Raw genomic sequence first — 24784 nt, 5'->3', positions numbered from 1 at the left:
TGTGAGTGTTAGAATCTGGGGATTGTGGAAGCTGTATATAGACTGATGGAGTACTATTTGATATACAGGTAGCTGTTGGATACACTACTTAGTAAAAAAAAATAAAAATTACTGCAGAAGTTTTTTTTTTTTTTTTTATTAAATCTTGCCAAGCTAGGTTCTTGCAGTAGTTTTAATTTTGCATTGTATCATTGTTACTTTCATCTTAAATGAATTTATTGGTGATACCTTGGAGGTTTTCATGTTTATGTGTGTGGGCTGCTGCTACTTGGTCTGGGTAAGCCTACTGTATAATGCTGGGAGGTAACATCTGCTGCAGCCAGAACAGTATCTAGCAAAGCCAATTTTGTTGATTGCAACACGCTGAAATGCACTCAGTAGAGCAATAAAAGGTTACATCTTTTTGTTTTCAATGCAGTACTCATTAGACCTCAAAAGAAAGTCAGACTTTTTTTTTTTTTTTAAAACAGCTTTTTGGCAGTACCTGGTGTCCAAACAACTCCCGGAGAGAGGAAGTTGCTGCGTTTAGTTTAGCCACAGGATGCTAAGAGCTTCAGATCTTGATATTTTTAAATTTTGGCAAGTATTTAATTTTTGTTTTCAAGTCTGGAAGGCTTTTATTTTGTTAAATGTAGGCATTTTTTTGGCCTCTACTCTACTGAACTTTAATCAAATCTGGGAAAGGGGGAAAAAAAAACAACATCAAAGCTTCAGTACAAAGATAGCAGTGTGGTTTGCACTGGGCCTTGGAGCAAAGAATTAAACAGACAAGATGACCAGGTTCTATTTGCTCAATTTGACACTTCTGGTTCTCTGTTGTCAATTATACCATGTGCCAGTGAAAGAAATTAGATTCCCATTGGACAGCAGCTTGAACCATTTTTGTTCTGTGAATGTTAAAGCTGACTATTTGGTTTAAGGTCCTGGTGCTTTTGATTTTGCAAACTGAGCCCCTGCAATAAGACACTAAAATTGGGGTAAATAAAAACACTCAAGGACCAGGTTTTCTTCAAGATATGAAATGTAAAGGTAACTGTGTCCCCCCCCTAATGCCTGGTAATGGTGCTAATGCAAAATACCAAGCATTGCTCATTTGGTGCATTTGGACCTATCCTTCAAAAAAGGTGGTTTAAAACATATTGGTAGACACTATTTCTTACTAAACACAAATCTTATACAATACATAAAAATGTTAGATCCGTCAGTAATGCATCCCACTAATGCAGAATGACTAGGTGATGTGTTTTATAAAAACAAAATAAAAAAAATAAAAAGTTTATGCAGTGGGATTGAGCAGTTTCACTGCAAGGCATACATGTATGAATCAAATACTATCAAAACAGCTGTGACTTTATGATTGATTTTTTATATATATATATATATATATATATATATATATATATATATATATATATATATATATATATATATATATATATATATATATATATATATATATAATTATATAAATATAATCACACACACACACACACACTGTTCATACCCCTGGCCCTCCATACTAAATGTGTCTTAAAAAGTAGCAGCCATGTAAAGCGATTAAAAAGTGCCAAGTATGCAGGAACTCTCCGGCTTACTGGATGTTTGTACATTGTTATGGATTTGGCAACATACGTCTGAGCGTGCAGGTTCCCTGGCAAAAAAGGGCCATTCAGTTCTCATGCATTTACTGATAGGCTGACGACCACACTAAAGCTGTTCTTTTCTGAATACACCATTGGGTTTTGCTTGCTTAGACAGAATAACATGCCCATAATAGGAGGTAGGGCGACCGTACCATGTGTATTTTTAATGTAGGGGTGCTCGTGTTCAGCAGACAGTCTAAAAGAATAGTTAATAAATGCAATCATTAATGTGATGTTGTCAAATGCATTTCTTCAAGTAGAGTATGAATAGAAGGAGTGACATCAAGGTTTTGTTTTTTTGTTTTTAAATGATGGACTAACTGGGGATACTCGCCTTATTGGACTACAACATTAGAGAAGTCCGAGTCCCCGGATGGTTATCTGAATTTGAGTAATCAGTACTGTCCCAAGGATCCAGCTGGGGAAGCTACGATTTAGTAAGGGGGAGGAATTTAGTTTGTGGTTACAGTTTTGTTGGAAATTATGTGAAGACAGAAGATCGACCCATTGTAACGGAACTGTCATACAGAAGCTCATGGCAAACTATTTAAAATTAGGGTTATAAACTGTGCCATGGCTGCTCGTTCAAGGTAAGGGTTTTTAATTGTGTGTGTGTGTGTGTGTGTGTATGTGTGTATATATATATATATATATATATATATATATATATATATATATATATATATATATAATATATAACAAATGTATACTGCTAGTTATCAAACAGAAATAACTGTTTAGATGAATGTAAAGTAGGATGTACAAATTTAGTTTCTCGTCCAGCTTAATTTACGAAAAGAAAAATTATTACAAAATCGATGATGTCTGGAAAAGGACAGAGAAATACCTGGCATAGATGACTGCGAAGTTAGATATGAATAGCAATTCACTTGCTACTAGTACTGCCGGAGTACTAATTGGTCAGTTGTTAATTTCGTAACACTGCGTAAATCAGTTAACTTGTTTGGAGCCTCATTTATGGATCTTTTGGGTTAATTTCTGGAAGAATCCTAGCTTGCCTACGGCGTGCGTACTACGATATATCTTAAAATAATGTTCATGTCAAACACCATTTACGAATGCACAACTGGAAAAAACATTAGTGTTTCTTTCCATAGTCAAACGTTTGTACAAACAAAAACTAGCTGATTTTTACTTTTCTTATCTGTAAGGTAAGGTGTGCTCGTGTGTTAACTCTGCAGCATTCAGACAGGCTATGTTAATGATTCTGCTGACAGAGCAAGAGAAAGGAGTACAGACAGTCGGCGCCGCCTAATCGGGATACTGATAATCGGGATGTCTGCTTGGGGTAGAACTCGGGAAGACGGTTCTTCCCAAAGATATTCATATTTATATTTAGTTGGAATGCCACTTCGTTTAGTTGGGATACAGTATTTTCAAATGATGAACGGGAGATCGCTTGTCGCTTGCACAGTGGAGTGAGTACGTGATTACCGTGTGACTTCCGTAAATTGCGTAAAGCACGCTGAACTCTGAGGAGCTGGAGTCTCCAGGTTTCTCAGGCTGCTGTTGCAAAAGAAAGTTGGCGTGTAAACATCGCAGGTGCTTCGCCTTGTGAGAAGATGTGTTTTTTTTTTTTGTTTGTTTGTTTTTTATTATTCATTTAATGTAGAGAAAAAAACTGCGATTTTGTTCATATGAATTAAAACCTCGTTGTTTTAATTGTGTATAACATTTAATGTGATGTGGTCTGATTTTATTCTTTTTGCTTTACATTTAGAAACAATAATAATAATGGCAAATGCCTGTCGTTTAACTGAGAGAGCCGTTTAATCGGGATATTTACTTCTGAGCGTCCCGATCAAGCGGCGCCTACTAGCACAGTATATAAAAATGGATTCCTACCTCATTTTTGCAGTTACAAATCCTTACGGATTTAGAGGTTTATGTTGTAGTTTTTGAGATTTTAAAATTCGTCAATTTGTCAGATAGGCTTAATACTGTCTGAAGTTTCCTTTTATTGCGGAAGTTAATTTTAAGAGCAGTATGAACAGTACTGTTTATATATATATAAAAACGTAACCAATTATTTAGCAGAACCCTAATCCACACAACTCTTGTAATGCAGGCTAGTCTATGGTCAGAGATACTGGAAATTAATACATTGGCACCAGCATGTGAAATCCGAGTGCTCTGGTAGTGCAAGTGGTTTTACCTGTGCAACAATCACTGTTATTTTTATTTTGTTATCTAAGTCATTTTCTCAGAAGGGATCCACCTCTGTATAGATCCGTTGTTTTGGAATTTGAAAGATCTGTTCAGCCCCACCATTATCTACAGTAGGGCTGTCAGTTAAGTCTCCAAGTAGCAATCGATTAATTGGGCACACAAAATCGAATCGTTTGAATAAATATCGATGTTATTTTACTGCCCACATATTGTCGCTCCATTCCATTTTTTTTTTTACTTTATTGAATATTGTTGCATATTAATTATATAACAGTTCATTTTGAAACTGCCAAAGAATTGCAAACTATACAGTCAGTTTTCTTCAGTGTGCGCAATGTATTTACAGGCTGTTTGCCAGGAATACAAGCCTGTCATCCTGTTCTGGATTCAAGACGACGTGCTTTTTGTTTGTTTACATCCAGTACACAGAGGGTCGTACTTGCAAAGCATTTTCAAAACTGATTTGCTGGTAGGATGGGACCAGCAAATCAGGTGTTAGATAACACAGGCAGGAAAAGAAGAGCATGCCCACTGCTTGCCTGGCAGAAACACTGTAAATAGCAAGGGGTTCAGTGCATTTTTTTTTTATAAACTTAAACGATATCAACTATGCGCGTTTACAAAAATGTAATTCTTGAATCTTTATCCAGTATTTATATCAATGTATATAATGAGGAATGGAGTCGATCGATTTTCAATTTAATCGTAGCAGCCCTACGCTACAGCTCGTGGTGTCCAATGCATCTGAAGAACCTCTTCCAAGAAACATTCAGTTCCTTGTAAGACTGACATTTGGTTTTCCTTATCGTACAGCCGAAAAGAAGCATATCACCAGGTATATGAAAATACCAACTTCGGAGAAGAACCGTTGAATATTTACCAAAATGTGCTCTGCACGTCTTTTCTCCATTCAATCAGCTATGAGTACAGTTCTGTAGCAATAGGAGCAACTGAAGCTCTCTATGAAGGACAGCTGCTACATGGCTGAGATGCTTTTTTTCATGTACAGCCATGAACAGAACCAGCCATTACCTGAAGTCTATACTAGCGGAAGTGCAGTGTGCAGTCAAGGCAATGCAGGAAACAGCAAGCCCTTTTGCAGACCTCTTCACTGGCAATAGCAATAATAGTTGTTTGTACATTTTTTGATAGACACTTGAGACATAAGATTAATGGAGGAGGTAGCGTCGACAAAAAAAATCTTTGCTCGTGGGCATCGCACACTGACCGATTTTTGAAATCTTCAATTTTTTTTCTGATGTTTTGACCTTCCCTGGATGCATAAAGTACAGCGGCAATGGGGCAAATTAATGACAATAGGCGAAAACATAAGGCTATGACATTACTATCTAGAATAAAAGTACAATGCTTATTGTGCTGTCAGGGTTGTGTGTGTGTTTGTATTAACAGAGAGAATGCATGCGTTTCCATCTGCAGTCATATGACTGAACGCAGTGAACTCATTGGTTGCTGACTTTGAGACTTACGGGTGGGTACATAACACACTGCCCAATGTGAGGGAATAGCTTTGCAAAATAGTTAACATGTTTAAACTGCTGTCGATCGCCCGCGTCTCTATTGATCGCATCAGGCAGTGTGTCCAGGGCTTTTCTGGGCTATTATGTGTCGCTGCTGGCAAAAAACTTTTCAGTGAGATTTGTTTGGTTTTTCTGTGAAGGTATATGTAGTCATTTTTTGTTTGTTTTAATTTAAGGAGATTTTTTTCTCCCTTGCTGGGATTAAAATGTACACTGTAATAACCATATGTACTGTTAAATGGGAATAGGTTATACCTGCATCTGTGTGTTATGGCTGCTTTTGGTGGGAATCCACATAACTTCAAAATACTATTTGCGCGCTTATTCTTCGTTGGAGTTGTTTTTTTTTCTTTTGAGAAAGACAGAAGTAATAGCCAGCTAGTAAATATAAATGAAACCCATTTAAATAGTTATTTATCTTTGCTGTTGCACAGATTCTTGTTTCTTGTTAATCACTGTTTGAATTCTGTGTGGTTTAAGATTGTTGACTGAAAAGACAATAGCAGCAGTATAGCAATAATGTCTTTTGTTCATACATTTCCTTTTTTTGTTTAAAAAAATAAATACAGTACAATTATACTTCATGCTTTGCTCAGTGTGTTTCTGTAATTTTGCTGGTATTGTGTAGGTATTACAACTTGATAAATGAGTTAAGTTGTTTAGTTTTGTAGTGGAGGCCTACAAGCCATTTTGTGGGCTGCCACAGCGGCCCCTGGCTATGTTGCTGTTGCCGACCCCTGCTTTACAGCACAGTAGCCCATTAAGACAGTTTGCATCACTTTTTCCCTTGCCCAGGCTAGTAAATTGGAATTGCCAGAACTGCCCACTGATTTAATGCCAAGTTTAATTTCAAAGCAGACAGACATTTATATACGAAGAAACCAGCATACAAAACCTGATAAGAGAAAAAACTCAGCATGGTATTTCGCTTTTTATTATTAAACAAGTGCCCTTTAATATTCTGTCACTAAATACATTTTATATACTCAATTCTAAAGCGAGAACGTTAACATTTCATTTGGCAGTTAACATCCCAGTCTCCCCTTGCTTCGGGTACTTGTTGTTCCACCATCCTTATTCGTGAAATAACTATACATTACTCCAAGAAATTTTAATAGGCTACTCCTCTGTATTTTCCACTTTTAATATTTTGAATGTCTTGGTATTGAATGTTTTTTTTGACAATTCACAGTTTTGTTTGGAAATCTGAATAAAAACTTCCTTTCTCATTTTTCACAGAGCTTTTCATTTTACATTTGTTAGCATAAGATAACCTCATTCTCTTTGTTTACTCAGTGTTAGCAGACACTACTAACTGAAAGGTCATACAAAAAGACATTCTAAAATTTAGCGCCCCTCTTTTTGTTATTTCACCCTTCTGATATCAGTAACACAATACTGTACTTGATGTTCTATTCTCTGTTCTCTGAACACATCTAAAATGGTATGCTTTCTGAGCACAATGGGCCTACATATTGCATAATAAGGCTACATCTCCGACTGAAATAAGTCAGTTGCATTACCAGAGGATTTGATGCTGCTGATAATTTTGAAGTGCCCTAGTAAAAGCACAGGGAAAGAATATGGGGAATTATCTAGATGATCATAGGTCTCACAGAGTAATAAACAGGGATATTTTAAAAAAAAACTGTCCTCCCTCTGTCTTATCTAAGCATTCCTTAATGTAACACTGCTGCTTTTCAGATTATTTTAGTCACATGTACAGTACAATATACCGTACTCTGCAAGTGAAAATATTTGTTTGTGTTTGTAACACATTATAAAGCTTCCTCGGGCATTTAAAGGTTGAACATTTCTATTAATTAATCACCAAGAATGGGTATGTAATTTGCTTCTGCTGATTACATTCACCGTCACATGGTAGACAAGTATTACTTGTAATCAGTTACTGTCCAGTTTTCTGTCTGTTTAACGCCGCGCGTGAAGAAAGGCATCAGTTTCGTGGTGGATATGGAGACGCCCCTTCATTAACTTAATAGGATATTTTACCTATTAATAAATAGTTACAGAATGATGAAGATCCAATTAATTAAGGGTTCAGTAGTTTTTTGTTTTGCATTATTGACTCTATATACCATAGGTAAAATATTCTTGGTACTCCCAACCACCTAACTAATGCCGTCCTTGCTGTGTATTTGCAAGTGTGATATTGAGCTTTTTGTTTTGGCTCTAAGATTGTGCTGGTATAGAGGCATGTGTGTTAGAATGTTTTGGAAGCCTGCTGTAGTGTACCTGTAGCTTCTAAAACCCATACTGTAGTAGTGCTGCCGGCTTGAGCATTCCACAGGAGTCAGATGAGGGTCATTGGTGTCAATTGGGCTCATTTTACCATTTTAAGTGAAACTAGTGAAGAAAAGCAGCACTCATCACAAATCCAAGCAGCTGTTTCTTCAGTTGTCTCTCTTGGAATGGTAGTTAGCACAATCAACACCAATGACCCTATAGAGAGCTTGATACTGTAGCCTACTGTATATGCGTAAGAATTTCACAATATAATTATAGTAAGTTATAAAGTTTGGTGCACTTGTACTGTAATTTTATAGATGAGTGAAACCTCTATGTGACGAATGGAAAACCAGGGGTATGTGTTTACCTCTAAATTTAGACTTTTGCTCTCCGATTGGCTGAATGCTTGTCATTTAATGCAACTGTATAAAAACACATTGTACGGATGTCAGACAGGACCATACATCAAGTTTAACTGTGATTTTACTAATATTGTACAAAAGAGAAGCTGTCGACCCAAGGTTATTTATTTATTTTTTTAATTGTATTTTATTTAATTTTTTTTATTTAAAAACTAGAAATCAAACATTTGCTCCCCGAATAAAGGTGTTTGCTGGTGTTGTCTTTGAGCAGCCTGCTGTTATAAAGTACTGCGTGTGCTCTTCTTTTGGAACACGAGCAGATGCCTGCCTGTCCTGTTATTGGCAGAGGTCTCCCGCAGTGTCTGGAGAAGCAGAACAGAGTGTTCTTAGAGCTGTCTGCTACCTGCGGTTCTGACCTCCAGGACTGCTGACAGGCTGCAGGAAACACTGGCCAGGGTTCAGCACAGGTTAAGTGTGAATGCTGGCCTCCATTGACGTTCTACGTGACATGGGAGCTGCCCGAGAATAGGGAACTTTTCACTTAAGATTAATCATAAGCCTGCCAGCAAGACCATTTTGATTTAGAATATGAGGATTGTTAGTACTAAGTGCATCAGGGTCTCTATGGGGGGGTGGGTGTAAGTAATTGGCATTTCTGTTTTTGACACCTGCTCAGTAACCTTTGGAATAGGATAGGGGAGGGTCTGGTTGGTACACACTGGAATTTTATGAGTAATTAATTTGCCAAGCAGATGGCATCAGGGAGCAAGCAAGTGTGTGCTGTTTATTACTGTTCTAACGTCACTCAAAGTTTATTTATTTTTTGTTTGTTTTGTTTTACTGGCAAATCATTTCAATCTTATTAATTTCAAGTAATTTTCAATCTGTTTTAAAGACCTGGCTTAGACTCTCAAGATGGATGAACTTCAATAGCACTCTTGTAGTAGGTTCTTCCTTCTGACTGGACAGCCAGTCGGCAGTATTTGTAGCCTACAAAAAGCTGAACCAACAACTAATACAGTAACATTGAGCAGCTGTTAATAAATAAGTAAATAAATAAATAAAAAGCCGGTCTTTAATAACATGTATCAAAAACTTCTGAAAGTTGCAGTGCTTGTTACATATCTTGTCACTGACTCCTGATTCCATTAAAAGCTAATTCTGTGACTGTTATCAAAGTAATGTACCTGGCAATTATTTGCAATATATTACCTTTTTGCATTGAAAAGTTATTGTTGTGCTGTTAAATACTGTGTAGAGTATACAATATATCTGTGACTTGCATTAAGTCTTTAATTCAGTCTAATTGAGGAAGCTCAAGAAACGTAAGTTTGAGTGAAGGGTCCACTGCAACAGTCCAACCCCTTGCGAAGGGGATATTCGTGGCATCGGTCTGCAAATCAAGCTTTAATTTTACATAGACCATGGCAATGTTCCATTCGACATCCTATAAAATCAATTTTTTTAATTTTTTTAATTTTTTTAATTTTTTTAATTTTTTTAATTTTTTTATTTAATGCATTGTTGGTTATATTTTTTTAAAATTCTAAGAACTATTTTTTTCTTAGCTGAGTTTTAGGCGGAACGACATTTTATACAAAAATGACTTAATTGTTTTTTTTATTTTTAGTTACTTAACCCATTTATAAGTGCAATAAGGCCCTTCAGGGCCAATTAATTTTTTTTTTTTTTTTTTTTTTTTTTTAATTTAGTTAGTATTTATAAGCGCAATAAGGCTCTCGGCCTTGTGTCTTGCAACACACCCAGGGCGTGGTGATATTAGAGTGTTACAAGATTGCTTACAAGACTAGCTGTGCAGTCCTGAGACCTGATGAAATAGGTTTCATACACAGCAATGTTGTATCTGATGAGGACTAAATTCAGATATTTGGGCCCCCAAGACAAAGAGCTAGACAGGTAGCTTACTGGTGGTAAAGCCTTTTAAATGTGCCCTTTGAGACTGCCTGTGTTGGCAACACGGGTGATTTTAATGGGCAGTCAACTGAATTCCACGTACTGTCAACAATCTACACCACTAGTTGTTATGGCAGTGTCAGATGGCATTTAGTGATGCATTTAGCAGTGCCTGGTTAACCAGCACGTTTGGGTTTCCTTGAAGTTGCGTGGGAGGTTGGGTTGTTAAGTTGTTTTGTTTGTCTACAAAGGTCCTTTGTTTTTTTATATTATTCTTAAACCCAGCACCAGTACTAGTTAGTTGTCATTAAGGAAAACAACTTGTGGAATGTATAGAAGGAGACCTATTTTTATAGCAAATAAAATATTATACATTGCTAGACAAAGGATATTACTGTATATTGGGGAAATGGTTTAACTGGGTTGACTCTTTCAAAAGGTTTACTAAAGATAATAGAAAAGGCAGTTCTGTTTATTTTGGCCTGGGTGGGGGGTTCTATCACTGCTGTGTTACATGTAGAGAAGAAAGAAGAATAAATGAACATTACATTATACTAACCCACCCATACACAAGTTCCCAACCTAGATTTGAAGTCTGTTTTAAGGGATGCAGTAATGAGTATTTCACATGGGTAATGCGACAGCGCTCCCTACCAAAGCAGACCATGGTAGTCTAGGCAGGATGCTAGGATAATACAAAAGTACAGGGCTGTGTTTAATCTGCAGTCCATCATGGCTTTTCTAGTGCCAGAAAAGTCCAAAATGGAGGTCTTAAAAACTGTAAACCAAAAAATGCCCAAAAGCTGGGGAGTGTTGTTGCCCTGGCAAATGTTGCAAAGCCTGCTGGGTAAAATGGCTGTTTTGTTATCTCTGCAAGGAATGCATTTTATTTCTGATTGTACAGTTCTTTTAAGAGAAAACATTTCTGAAACTTTAAACCAGGTCTTGCTACATGAAGATGTTCTACACACTGTGAATGTACTGTTGGTTATGATTTATTATTATGGGTTACTTGATCCTGTTCATGCTTTGTGGGTGTTTTTAAATGGTACTGAAAATGTGATATCCTAAGCATGGGAATGTACTGTATAAACAGCATTCCCTCTAAGCTTTTTAGATACTGAGAAACTTGCCATTTTGACCGAGAAAGGGTAAATTAACGGTGAGAAACCTTTGGCCACTCATTAACCCTTTTTTAATATATTATTTTTGTTGCATTATACAATTCAAACAATATTCTAACACAAGTATCTCAACAATTATACATTTTGCTTTAAATTTAAACAAGACATTTATTGTGGTTCTGCCTCTGATTCTGAATCATCCTGAGATTTATCTATATAAAATAAATCTAGAATTTTTATGAAGCGTATATTTACCTTTAAGAAGCCTGTCTGAGATCTTATCATCAAAGCAGCTCTGTCAGTTGTTATCATAGATATAGAGTGCATGCTTAACTGGTAGCCTGCATATAATTGCTTTATATTACTGTATAAAACACTGGCGTCTGCACTGCCTTCAATTGGAAACATCGTCCGTTTTTAAAAAATGGCCACGTTTTTCCCCCCACTGTTCATCAAGGTATTAATAATTAAGAAGGGCATTTGAAAATAAATGTAATGTTGATAGTTCAAATAAGTAAAGTAATACATATTACCACAATTCCTTATTTTTGTAAAGCCAAGATTTTCAATAAGACTCTTGTTGCTGCAAGTAAAGCACCTGAAGACACTTCAGACCTGTCAATGATTATAGACATCACTTGGCTCATTGCTGGCATTAAAATAAGCAGGAAAGCCTAGAAATTACATCACAACAGTTCAGAAAACAAATGTCCAGCACTGCTGGGAGAATCATATTTGCAGTCTTCAACTAACAATGTAGTTCAGTCTACAAATTAAGGTGTTTTGAAAATACCTGTTACGTTATTGCTGACATTACAATAACAATAAAAAATATGAATCAGTTTAGTAACAGTCCAGCAATGTCATGTGAGAGCAGTGTATATACAGTACTGCACAAATTAAGGTTTTACTGACACAATAACCAGGATAAAATATGAAACACACTGATTTAAAAATAAAAAAGGTATGCTATTAACTGACTTGTTGCTCTACATGGGTTCAGTGTTGTTTATCACCGATTGCAATTCAAATAGCACCCCTTTAATGTAAACACTTAATTAATCCTCCCAAATGTTTCTTTGCTGATTTCTGCCTTGTTAAATTTAGCAAATAACAAGAGGTGTGTCTCCTTTATGAAACAAATGGTGTGTAGTGTAGTGACTACATCCCTTGCATAGTAAAGCGATGACAGTTTTCATTTAAAAAAAAAAAAAAGTTAGATTCTTAAGTTAGCTCAAGTCAACGTTCTGCCTGTTGAAAAAAGTACCAGCGCCTTTCTGGGTCAACTATACCACTACTGGCAATATGATCTTTTAATGGTATTGACACCTACATGATCAGTGGAATGACAGCAAAACTCATAGGTAGTCCAGATTGTATGTATGTATGTATTTATTTATTTATTTTGTTTGCCCTGTCTTTTTACTGAAACACTGCATTTTTTTCTTCGTTGGTGAATAAACTCAACTTGCAAAAAAAATGCACAGGATATATCAATTATATCTATGTATCTAATATTTTGAATACATTTTACCACAAATTTGCACCACGTTTCAAAACGCTTGATGATGATATTTCTGAAATGTTTTTTTTTTTTTTTAAAGGGAAATAAAACACAAAGAAATGTCTCATTACGAGCATTGATTTTTATTTGTTTACCAGAGTATTTATACTTTTAAATGATGCAGAAAGATTTTGCTTCACTGATTTAGTATTCAGTTATACAACGAGTTCAGAAAGTTCATGAGCAGCATTCTCCAGACGCCTGAGGCAGAATCACCAGACTTCTGCTTCGCCCACCCTGTACAAGAATGTGATGTGCATTTTTACAGAGGGAAATCCTAGAATCAGCTGGAAGACAGACGCAAATATGCTTATGTTAATCCTTTTGCAAGAATGTTGTCAGTGATAGGTTTGCATCGAGATGGTGGAGTCTTGGTTAAGGTTGATATTTATGATAATAACTTGCGAAAGTTAGTAAACAGAGTGCAAAGGCTGTTGTCAGTTATTGTGAAAAATGCACACATTTCAGCCTTAGAAGAAATGCTGTGTAGAAATGTTCAAGTACATACTTTACAGTACCTTGTGTTTTTATTTTGAAGAATCCAGCACAGCTACTGAAGTCTGTCCGCTAGGGAGTGAGCAACTGTTTACATGAATACTTTTGTGAGCTCTAATTAAGCACAGGGAAGCAACACAAAGTTGGGAGGTGGGGGGAGTTGTTGTTAAATTTTTGTAAAGAAATATTTTAAAAACCAAAAGCGAGTGAACAGTTTGTCCCTTTTTCTGAAAGGGGGAAAAAAAAACAATGTAACATTAAAACTAGTCTCTTTTTGCACTTCCATTAACAACTGTACATAGGTCTTATTTTAAAACAAGCTATACAGCAGGGTACTTCACCAGGTTAAACAAGCTCCTGCCATTCCTCCCAGGAAGTCTGTCACTGCTTCACTTCCTTGGTTTTCACCCAAGCAGTGTCTTCTGGGTCGAAGAATGTTTCTGGCTGAAATCATGTCAGTCAATAGGGGAAGCAGCTGATGTGGTTATTGACAGGAAAGAGACCAGTAAAGAGGTGGAGGCAGTTTCTCCGGTGAAATGACCCACAAAGTGCAAGAGTTTTCTTTACCTTGGTCTAGTTCCATTTATATCCTGTTCTAAAATAAATAAGAATACATGTTTGCTAAAACGTGCGTTTCTTTCAAAACTAAACATTTGAGACCTGTATTTGAGTTAATGTGTGTGACTGAGAAAATGTATGGAACAATTTGATAACTGCAATTGCATTAAACTGATTATACAGTCCTACAGGGCCTGCAACAGTGTTGCTCTTGCACAGTTTACTCTACTTCAATGTAATATTTGTACAATTTCATACTTTACATTTAGATCTGATGTGCAATGCCCTGAACATAAAATAGTTCCCAATAGTTATATTTTGTTAACACTCACTTTCTTTAATTGCACTGGATACAGACGCACTGTACCAGTATTTAGACAGCCATCGTGCATTCAGAGTAGCTACAATACAGTAACTGTTTTTACATATTGGTCTTTTAAAATGATTAGGGTGTTAATGCCCTTGTGCCTTTTCTCCTGTAATTGCTCTGCATGTTGACCTTGTTGTTGCCACTTTGGCTGGAGCACCAAGGTTTGTAAATGCTATCTGTTTGTAGCAGCAGTGTGCAGTACATGAGGCTGATTAGCGGTGTGTCAGTAATGGTGAATTGTAATACTTTTTCAAGAAAACAAGTAGTTACTGTACGCTTCTAGGAGGCAAGCTCCAATTGTCTGTAGTGGAATGTTGTGGAACAGGCTGGCTCAAGTTTTACATTTGTAAATTTTAAAGCGCTTGGATTATTAGCACGGTAGCACACCTTTTCTTTTTTTGTTTGATTTACAGCATTTGTGTTTTTAATGTCATAAAATTTTTTTTAAAAAATAGAAACAGATTTAAGGGTCACCTTATAAATACAACCAGCGTAGACAGCATAAAATTACTTCTCATAGTGAAAATAGATACACTTTCGACTGGTTTAGAAAAAAAAAAATCATCTTCTGTATTTGGAGCATGTACTTGCAAACCTTATTTTTGCTGGGTGTCAAAAAAACAACAGAAAAAACATTTTCCCCATTCTTCTATTGATCAGTGTCCATATGTGAAAAGCAGGGAGTACTTGACTTTATTTTTCATGTACCTTGTGAGGTGCTACCGACGTTGCTGTTTGTACAGTACCTCATAATATTGTGTTTATTTGAATTATTTGCAGTATATCAAATAAAAGCACCCTTTACCCACCATTGAACAATTGTATTTTAATTTCAGTGTTACTGTAATACCTTTTGCCATTAAAATTTTCGCCCATGATATACACAGTTACGTTTTATTGATTTAAACATTAAATCGAAAAGGAACTTTATCGTCAAAAATGTATTTTAAACAAACGCTGAGAAATTTAAGCAGAGCTTGTTGATGCTTCACTTCCTTTCTGTATACCTCCCATGTGTGAAGGGAATGTGTGCTACTGTAACAGGATCCTTATTCTCAACCAGTTGTTAAATGTCATGAACTCTGACAAAAGTGACATCTCTGGTGGCTGTAGTATTATTGCAGGAAGGCATTTTGAATATTTTAAGCTTTCTAAAAGTGTCTGTTTTTTTTTTTTTTTTTTTTAAATATCGAAATGTGTACACTGCCCACAAACAAACCCTGTTCGTTTAACGCTGTACACACACTAAAAAGTTGACAATTTTGGACGGCCCCTCGGGCTGTAACCTCCTTGAAATAAGAGTTGTTATTATCCGCAGTGGACACTGTCACATTGTTTTGAAGAATTGCAGAGTTTAGCTTCTGAATGTGAAATGTTTTAAATACTCTTCAGTTCTGCTGACATATTGGCGTTCCTTCTGTAGGATACACATGTGGCAGGGCACTGGGCTTTACCTTCAATAGCTCTGTCACGCAGCACTCTTAACTTTTTAAAGAGCCTGCAGATCACCCCGCATTCGTGACACATCTTAACATTTTATAGTGTTCTGTAAACTTGTTAAATTAACACAATCTAAAATTACTGGTTACTTTGTCAACTTTAATTCTTTATACAGCAACTGTGTTTCAGTCACACCGTTCCGCAACACACAGCACAGCACATGACATCATACTTCAGCCATTCCTCGTAGCCACAGCAAGGTCGGCTTAGAATTCTCAGATGCAAAAACAAGCAAAAGATCTCTACATGTATATAAATCCTTCTGGGATTAGCACCACACAGCAAAATGTGAAATACCGATTTATGCAGATTGTTTTGCTTCAAAATATATTCCTTTTTATTTTATTTGTATTTTACATATTGCCAAATGAGAACCAAGCTTATAAGCCAGTGATGAACCAGGACTGGAATATGCAGGTTGAAATTTGTTGTATATTTTTAATTTCTTTTTTAAATTTTTAATTCAACAGCTTTTACAATGAAGACAGAAATTTACTACGCATTAAAGAAAGGGAGCGTCGGAATCAAGAAGTTCAGCAGGAGAAGGAGCCTTTCTTGGAAAGCGCCCCTCTCTTCGGAGAGCCATATAAGGTATAGGACTACCTTTTGAAACCTGCTTTACTACTTTTTCAGATTTTCAATTTCCAGGGTTTACTCAGCTGAAGCTGTGTGTGTCTGTGGTTGAATCATTTCAGATTTTAGGAGTCTTTTCAGAAGTAAAGTCTTTTCAGTGAGTTATGACCACAAAGATGAGTGCTCCCTTTCATAGCATTATGCTGTAGTGTATATTTCTTCTGTGTGACTTACAAACCCAACTACAACCCAACCCCACGATTCCATCTTTTAAAGCTGAGTGGTACCAAAGCTCGGAGATGACTCAGTGACTTGCCGCCAGGTTACACAGTGTTTAAGATGGGGGTTTGAACTTGATTTGTTGTCTCGTAGCCCTTTCCTCTAGCCATTAGACTACACTGGAAAGGATTTTAGAATATTTCCTACCAGGTGCACTGAGACTTGTATGTATTGTTAGATGGACATTTAAAACCAACAGTATACTGACAGACTGTTTCCCCTTTTAAATACAAACGCTAGTATTGCATTACATACTGTTGTATCAGTGAAAAACAGACTATAAGTAGGCAAGGGTGGAGTCAGTTAGAGATTACAAGATTTGCTTGCCAGTCTGCAGTTATTTTTTGTACTGTAGGACTTGTTAATCCTCCAAACAGACAGGCAGACAGGCAGTCACCAACTCGCAACCACAACCAGGAGGGATCCAACCTCTAGCCTCACATTTAAGAACAGCATAAAGCACAGGTGCGATTTAGCTAAAGTTTAACCCATGCATGCATTTTTCTTTAATATTGACTGCTGTGTTTTGTTAATATCATTACAGACCAGCAAGGGAGATGAGCTGTCCAGTTGGATTCAGAGCATGCTGGGTAATTACGAGGAGGTGAAGGAGCTGATAAGCAACAGGTCCCACCAGAATCTAATCGGCATTCCCAAAAGTGCCCTCCCCATGACCTCTCAAGGAAAAACTGACCGCCTCTCCCTCCCAGACAGAACACATCCCCCATTCCATAACCCTCAGCAATCTGAGGGCCCTCCTAGTGCCACAGCCACAGGAACCTGCCCTGTCCAGTACCAGAAGAGGCCAACTTTCTCTGGGCACTCGTCCAGTCAACCGTCCAAAAGCTACAGTTCATCACACAGTTGGAGCCAAGGTCCAGACCTCAGCCAAGGTAACCAGGAGATGCAGAGCAACAGCAGCAGTGGTCACCATAGAAAGAGTGACAGGTGGCCAGATCTGGAGGAGTGTGCCAAGCTCCCCATGCTACTATCTGCTCTATCCCCACCTTCCGAGCCACTGTCCCCCTTACATTCCTTTGAGCCAAGTGATTCTGAAGCTCCGGGCAGGGAGGGCCACCAGAAGTCCCCTCTCGGGGACCCAGTCACTATGTCCATTAATGGCAGCAAAAGGGACGTTCAGTCTTCCATTTCTGTGTTAAGCGAAGCAGGTCCTCTTCCCTCACAGACTTTCCTACCTGCATTGCCATCCAAGATAAATCCAATCATACAACAGAAGCCTACAGCTTATGTAAGACCAATGGATGGGCAAGACCAAGCCCCAAATGAATCTCCAGCACTGAAACCTCCCCCAGAGGACTACCACGAGCAGTCTTACGCAAACTTCTCAGACCTGAAAACCAATGCCAAGGTCAAGCTGTCCAAACTGAAAATTCCTTCCCAGCCCATTGAGGTTAGTAATGGAATTTGTTTATTTAAATGGCAGGGGTGAATTAAAGCAGCATGCACACATGTAATTGCACCTAATAGACAACATGAAGATACTTACCTTTACACATTGTGCAGCCTCTAACTTTATTTAGCAGTTCATTTTCAAGCCTCATAAAAAGAGAAGACTTGTGTGTTGTATACAAGAGAGTAAGTCCACATAGCACATACCCTTGGGGTTAGGGATGAAATGATTTTTCGATAGTACGCTATATCGTGATTATGAATATTAGTGGTAATCTTATCGTGGACATTTTTTAATTATTTGATATATAGTTCAAAATGAACTTTTATATAGTGAATGTTTAATAATATTCAGTAACGTTAAAAATGATTAGTGATGTGTTTCAGACCATATTCTACAGTGAAAAAAAGACAGAACTTGTTTTTTTCTCTTTATTCAGTTAACAAAGTAATTGAAAAATAACAGCTACTGTCGTGATAATCGGTGTATCGTGAAAGAGTGGGCTCTCAACTGTTTGTGTTGTAGAAGTTTACTATCGTTTCATCCCTACTTGGGGTGCCAGTCTGCCACCTTTTCATTTTCAAAGTGACATCAATAGCAATACCTTTTATGGACACATCTTCTAAATTACATTTGTGACTGAAGTGCTGCACAGACTTCCCATGCAAACTAGTTGTACATATATAAACATGTCTTCTGCAGATGATAAATTAATAAATATGGGTCATTGCCCTTCTGTTTTTGTGAAGAAAAAAACATTGCTTGATTTTCAGCAAAACTAGCTTATACATGGAAAAACTGTACTTTTCAGCCCCCTTTTGTAAACTTGTGTAAAAGATGTTGGACTAGCCCGGCTGGTTTGTGGTACTGTGTATTTGTTTTGCCCCACTACTCAGACTTTACTAGATATCCTGATATCCCTAAATATATAACATGCTCTTTTTTATAAATGCTAGTGATTCTAATGAGATCTCTTACAATACTGGTGTTATTCCAAAAGACATTTGTTGCCCATTTGTAGCCAACTGCTCTAGGACAAGACGGTGGAAAATGTATTGTTGATTTAATTTTTTTTTTTATCAATGACTTGCATTGATGGCTTCAGTTATCATACGAACACTGTAGTGATAATGTAGAATATTTACATTCAGTGGGGTCAAAATATGTATAATTCATACTGGTGTGAAATCGGTGAGCTGTCTTAGGTTACAATGTATAGCCTGTTCCTAACTGGAGTTGTTATTGCTGGTACAAACTGCAGTACATTCACTCGATCGGGACACTAATATGTGTGAAGTGTGTTTTGAGTTTGGGGTTCACACCAGCATTTGTTTTGTATTGTTTTATTGATCAAGATGCTTTAAATGCTCTATACATCTAAAAACCCCTAGGCAAAAATAATTAGCCTATTTCCTTCAAAGTGCTAATGTCTGTTTAGACCACTGGGATTTGCTGACATAGTAAAAGTACAGTAGCAAAACATGATGTATAGAGTTGGATAGTAAAAAGGCATGATCAGTTTTGACAATATGCTGCGTTGAATCAGTGCATCTGAAAAGGGCGGTATGGTTTAATGAAGGAGGACTGAATGAAACCTATTGTGTATTTCTTTGTTACTGAAAATTAAATACACTGCTATAGTTGACCGTGATGTTCTGGATTAATCGGAGATGAATGTTTTTGAAAAAGAACATGACTCATTCATTGTCCTTTTTCAGGGCTTTTTTTTTATTTTTCAAAGAACATAATCGGTAACAGTCAGTCATATTTGCTCTGCACCTTATTAGGAGTTACTGCAGTCTGTTTGGTGGACTCCTCAGTTCCTTGACAATGGAGCCCAGTTCGCTGCTTTCATTCAGTTTCATCCATTTTCCTGTGGTACTTTTCCTGGCATCCATTTAGTAGTTTTTTCTTTCTGAATGTCTGTCAACTAATTACATTTTCTGAGCCGTGTGTCACCTGCAGCTGTGAACCGGTCGTTGACAAACCCTGCACATGATAACCCTGACAAGTTAAAGCTTTGGGTGCTAAATAAGCAAGTCGTTTTCAGTGAACAGCAAACTAATCCTGGGCAGATAGCTATGTGGTGACTCACTGTCTAATTTAAAAACACAGACACACAATTTAACTTTTACTACTATACAATACTAAAGCATTTTTTTTTATTATGCAATATTGACAGACTGACACATTTTCGCATTACTGTTTTCAGATTAAAACACATCATTGCTGCCTAACACAGTTATTTTTCATCCTATGAATTAATTGCATGGTTTGAAAGTTTATTTATTTAGTATTGATGATACTGTGCCCCGTCTTTTCTACTTTTATTAGAAACCATTGGGAACAAAGGTTGGCAAGGATGAGTAAATGGTCTGAACCATGGGAAGTGTCACTTTATCAACTGTGCTGTGTGTAACAAAGCCTAAAAATACTTTTAGATAGCTGGCTGTGGTAGAATTTGAAACCACATGAAATATCCATGCCATGTTTTGTTATTCTGTTGTGTTCAATAAAGCAAATGAGAAATTGTCCTGATGTACCATACAGGGGATTTGAATCATAATGATTTTATAAAACTATCGTAACTGACCTCCCATCCTATTAATCTGTTATAAAATGTTGGCACCCCTGACAGAGAAACAAAGGCACTTTATCATGCTTCTGTGTAAAGGCTCATATATAGACGTATGTGTCTGCTGCATTGGAAGTCAAATGTTTACTTGTGTCTTAAGTATTTTGGTCTCCTTGTAAGACAAGTTTAGGCAACTTGAAGCATATTGTTCTGCCATGAGGCACACACCCAGGTTAAAGCACTCTGGCTGTGTGTAATATGATAAGGTATGTTCTTGGCAAATATTATACTTGACTTTGTAAATGTCCTGCCTCTCCCAACGTGGTAGGGAATACACTGCAGGCTGGGGTTGGGAGTATATCCTCAATTGTACAGTCAGCACTCATAAATCCGACCCTACATTTTGACTACAGTGACGTTTAAAAGAATGCGACACATATTTGATTATTTCATGTTGGCACATTCCAGACCTTTTCAGGGAACACAAAAAGGTGCAATGTCAAAAATGCATTGCTGAAAGGACTGTTTTAAAATAAGTAGGATTCCATTTAGATGCACTGTAGTTGATTTTGTTGCTACAGTACTTTTCAGTTGTATTTTAATTTGCAAAAGAGACGGCACTGGACTGCAGTACACGACGTACTTTAAAATCCGGTATGTAGTAGCAGTATGTCAAATTCCCCATTAATGAACCCAACAGAAACACTGAATCAAACTATTACCCATGCACAGAGCTGCTTACGACATAAAAGGCAGTGTAATTTAACAAAATATATTCACAAAAAAAAAAGTTTCTAAATTTAAAACAGTATCCAGTAAGTCAGTATTGCAAAATATAGTCTAAGGCCTTCATGTCACAGTTCACTTGCAAGTGAAAATGCACAAAAGTAACTAAAGATCACATAAAAAAAAAAAAAAAAAAAAAACCTCTTGAGTAATGAGTAACTGTTTTACATTACAGTAGCTGGTCTTGTTGAGAAAAAAAAAACAGCAAAAAAAAAAACAAATCTAAACTCTCGTGGCTCAGTCGTAATGTACTCTGGGCATGTAGTTTATTGGTGTCCACGGCCCACTGTTAATCACCCATCTATATATCATTTATTCTTTTTATTTTTTGTATTTAAACACATAGATATTGCTAAGCAACTCAAAAGTCTATCAAAGGTTTTCTAGGAAGGCAGCCACGACAGTTGTGCCTGGGACTACTTGCTGTCTTGTGTTTGCTCCGCACCGGGAGATTAGGAGCTCTTTTCTGCCATGGCTGTCATTGCAGGCCCCAAGTACAATAGAGGGCAGGCTTTTGACACCGATTAGGTCTGACAGGCAGTTCTGCAACAGGAAGTCTTATTGATGCAGAAAAACATTATTCACCTGGTTGAGTTTTACCAAGAGGACAGTACTTTCTTAAAAAATTCTGTGCAAACAGTGACATTTATATTGCAAATGTGGGGTCACCAGTTTTAATCCGCGCACAGTAAAATTGATCCTGTCCTGAATTGTTTTCTGTTTGTTGATATAATTGTTTTGGACAGTCTGAGTGGTAGTTATTTATCCTACAATCTATTTTTTTCTGTTACAGGTCTCTTGACTCTCCTTAAAATGGTCGGAGGTGCTGTATTAACCCTTTCAGGACTAAGCATTTTTCAGTGGGATGTCTCTCTTCCCTCCCCCACCCCTGTTTTTTTTTTTTTTTACAGTAGCATATTGGAAATGGTGTCCTTTTTTTCAGAACACTCTGGGGAACATTATAAATTACTTCAGAAACACAGTATTATAATTTATGTATTTTTTATTATGTATTCTGCATGGAGATACAGTATAAAATGTGTTATTCTGTGACCCGAGGAATCTTACAATACTTCCTGAAAGTTTTGTTGAAAAATATTGGTGTTTGGGCAAATTACATACCTTGTTTCACCTGAGTGATTGCAATGACATAATACACGCTTATTCTCAGAGTCTTTATAAGCAATAATAGACACTGCTCTCGATTTATTTTCTCAATAAATATTTATTAATAAAATAAGTTATTCATTTCATTATCATCAGTAATAAGGGGGGAAAGAATTTACCTGTTAGTTTATGAAATAGTATATGCTTATATCCACTTGTTTCTTGATATTTATAAATGTTATATAAGCATATGTATTAAAACACATAGGACAGAATAAATGTTCCAATATAATTAAGTCAAATACCTCTGATTTACAGTGTCTCCCCCTTTTTTATTTGGTCTAAACAAGTTCCTGTGATGTTTTGTCTCTGCCTAGCGGCTTTCAACTATCTCAGCCCTTTAGACATGAAAAGCCCTTCAGGGAAATGCAGCAAAAAGGTCAATAATTTAAAAAGCAGAAGTGAAAAGCTTACTGTATCAAGCTGACTTGTGAATTCCAATAAACCGATGCTGTCTTTCACCAGTCAAAACGTAGGGTGCCTAAATAAAGTTTCGAGTCTGAGCTGATGATATCTCTTCAGCCAAAGAGGCAGGCATGGTAATTTAACACGTCACTGTCATGAAAAGCAGTAATGTAGCTGAGTTTTATACTAAAGCAGGGTCCGCTGTTCTCAAACTGGCCATTTTGAGAACGGTGAGAGCAGAACACATAAATACTTGGGACTGTAATCGGGAAATGTACTGCTGTAAAAAAAACAACAAAACATTTATGGAATTACAAGTAAATGTACTGCAGCTTACTTGATTGCAGTAGAAAAACAGTTATTCACTAAATTTAGCTCTCAGATTGTGGGATTGAAAAATAGCGGTTTGGATAGAAATATCTAAAAATATACAATAATGTGCTTGCTGTAGTGTATTTAATATCATAAGAACAAACTCGCTAACCTTTTTTTTTTTTTTAACTGAAAAAATAAACTTAACATGGTAACATGAGTGTTGCATGCTCTCAGATCAGGACTACACAGCATTGGAGCTGCAGCATGCTATTTCCCTTGTTACACTGTACACAATTTGAGGTGCCCTCACCAATTCCAGACACAACACTTGCAAAATATTTAAAGTATCAACATGCTGAATTCATTGTAGTCAGCTGCATTGATTAACCACTCAGCAGAATGTGGCAACAAACAAGTGAGTCCAGACATTTACTGTTTTACTGTCTTAACGAGGAGTTGCGTTTTAAGCAGCTGAATATGGTAGCAACTAACTTGCTCCTGAAGCGGCACCCAATTTGGCCACCAATTTTTTTTTTTTCTAGCCTGGAGCCATTGGCTCCTAAGACCAAAAACTTTGTCTAGAGCACTGATTTGTAATTTTATTTTAAAAGAAATGTATTTTAAAGAATAAACAACAAACTAAAGCAAAACGGACCGTGAAGCTTATTTGGCCAAAAATGTTTTACCAGTGTTATTGCAAACACTTTCACAAGCAAAAAACAGCAAAACAAAGAAATATTCAACATCATTACCCTTTTAATGAATATTTTACGGAAATGTGTTGATCCTATGTGTTGAACTGCATTAACTGTACACGTGCATAAAGGGTTAAACCACAAAGACATATATTTAATAGAGTGTTCATTCATCACTGACATCAGCTGTTCTAAGCAAATTAGTACACAGTAACTCATTCCATACATTGAACTGCTAGTGTTTATTAAAGTGCCCTTAAACTTAAGAAGCTGGCTGTTTATTTGATCGCTGGTTGAGTTCTGTGTGTAGTACACAGACTCACCGATGTAATGTGGAGAGTAAACTTTTCCTTCTGAGCCAGTGTTCCCTCTAATGCTAAAATGCACGCGTTTATCGCAGTAACTGGCAACAATCATTTTCGCAAGTTATCATGAATATCAACATCAATCGAGACTCCAGCCTGAAGAGGTAAACTTGTTATATTGAGATCATTCTTGCAAAGCATTAACATAAGCATATTTGTGTCTGTCTTGCAGCTGATTGTCTGATTTCCTTCTGTAAAAATGCACATCACATTAGTGCAGAGCTCACTCGGGCACCAGCGAATCTACTGGTACAGGGCGGGCGAAGCAGGCGTCTGGCGAGTCAGATGTCTGGCAAGGCAGGTGTCTGGCGAGTTTGCTGTAATCCATGTGATCGTATACGAGTCAGTACTATTAAATGTCATAATGCCAGTCGTAAGCACGTAGACAATAAGGTGGCAGCAATGGCAAAGCACTGCATTCTGTGCTGAAAACTAAGACCTAAGGTTCTGCGCTCAAGGCGGAGCTTTCCCGAGTAAGTAAGCTAAATTAATTGCGTATTTAATTATTGTTTTTAGTTTATTTTTTTTTCCACGCTACCTGACTTTAATGGAGATATAATTAGCGATTTTAAACCATGGTCGTTTCTTAATTGAATTATATTTTCTGATGACGAGGTGAGCTCAGAACAATTTTTCTAGCTGTAAGGAAATTGACCACTTTCTGTGTAAAGGATGTGGTCTCTACACTACACATCGTTGGTTTCATAA

At 36.9% G+C, this 24784-nt stretch overlaps 1 protein-coding gene across 3 annotated transcripts in view; it reads left to right on the top strand.

Annotated features, from left to right (window-relative positions):
- Nucleotides 1–2033: 2033 nt before the first annotated feature.
- LOC121301515 (AF4/FMR2 family member 1-like) overlaps nucleotides 2034–24784 on the top strand; it is a 52297-nt gene continuing 29546 nt past the window's right edge. For 2 of the 3 annotated variants that reach the window (XM_041231002.1, XM_041231010.1), the window contains exons 1-3: nucleotides 2034–2233; nucleotides 15976–16096; nucleotides 16902–17768. In XM_041231002.1, coding sequence (XP_041086936.1) covers nucleotides 2217–2233; nucleotides 15976–16096; nucleotides 16902–17768 — 1005 coding nt within the window. In that variant the 5' untranslated portion in view covers nucleotides 2034–2216. The remainder of the gene's footprint in view (nucleotides 2234–15975; nucleotides 16097–16901; nucleotides 17769–24784) is intronic. The other variant, XM_041230995.1, reaches the window with a different exon arrangement.

The sequence above is a fragment of the Polyodon spathula genome, chromosome 2 (genome assembly GCF_017654505.1).
Source record: "Polyodon spathula isolate WHYD16114869_AA chromosome 2, ASM1765450v1, whole genome shotgun sequence".
Taxonomy (NCBI): Eukaryota; Metazoa; Chordata; class Actinopteri; order Acipenseriformes; family Polyodontidae; genus Polyodon; species Polyodon spathula.
This window is presented reverse-complemented; position numbering and strand designations above follow the sequence as displayed.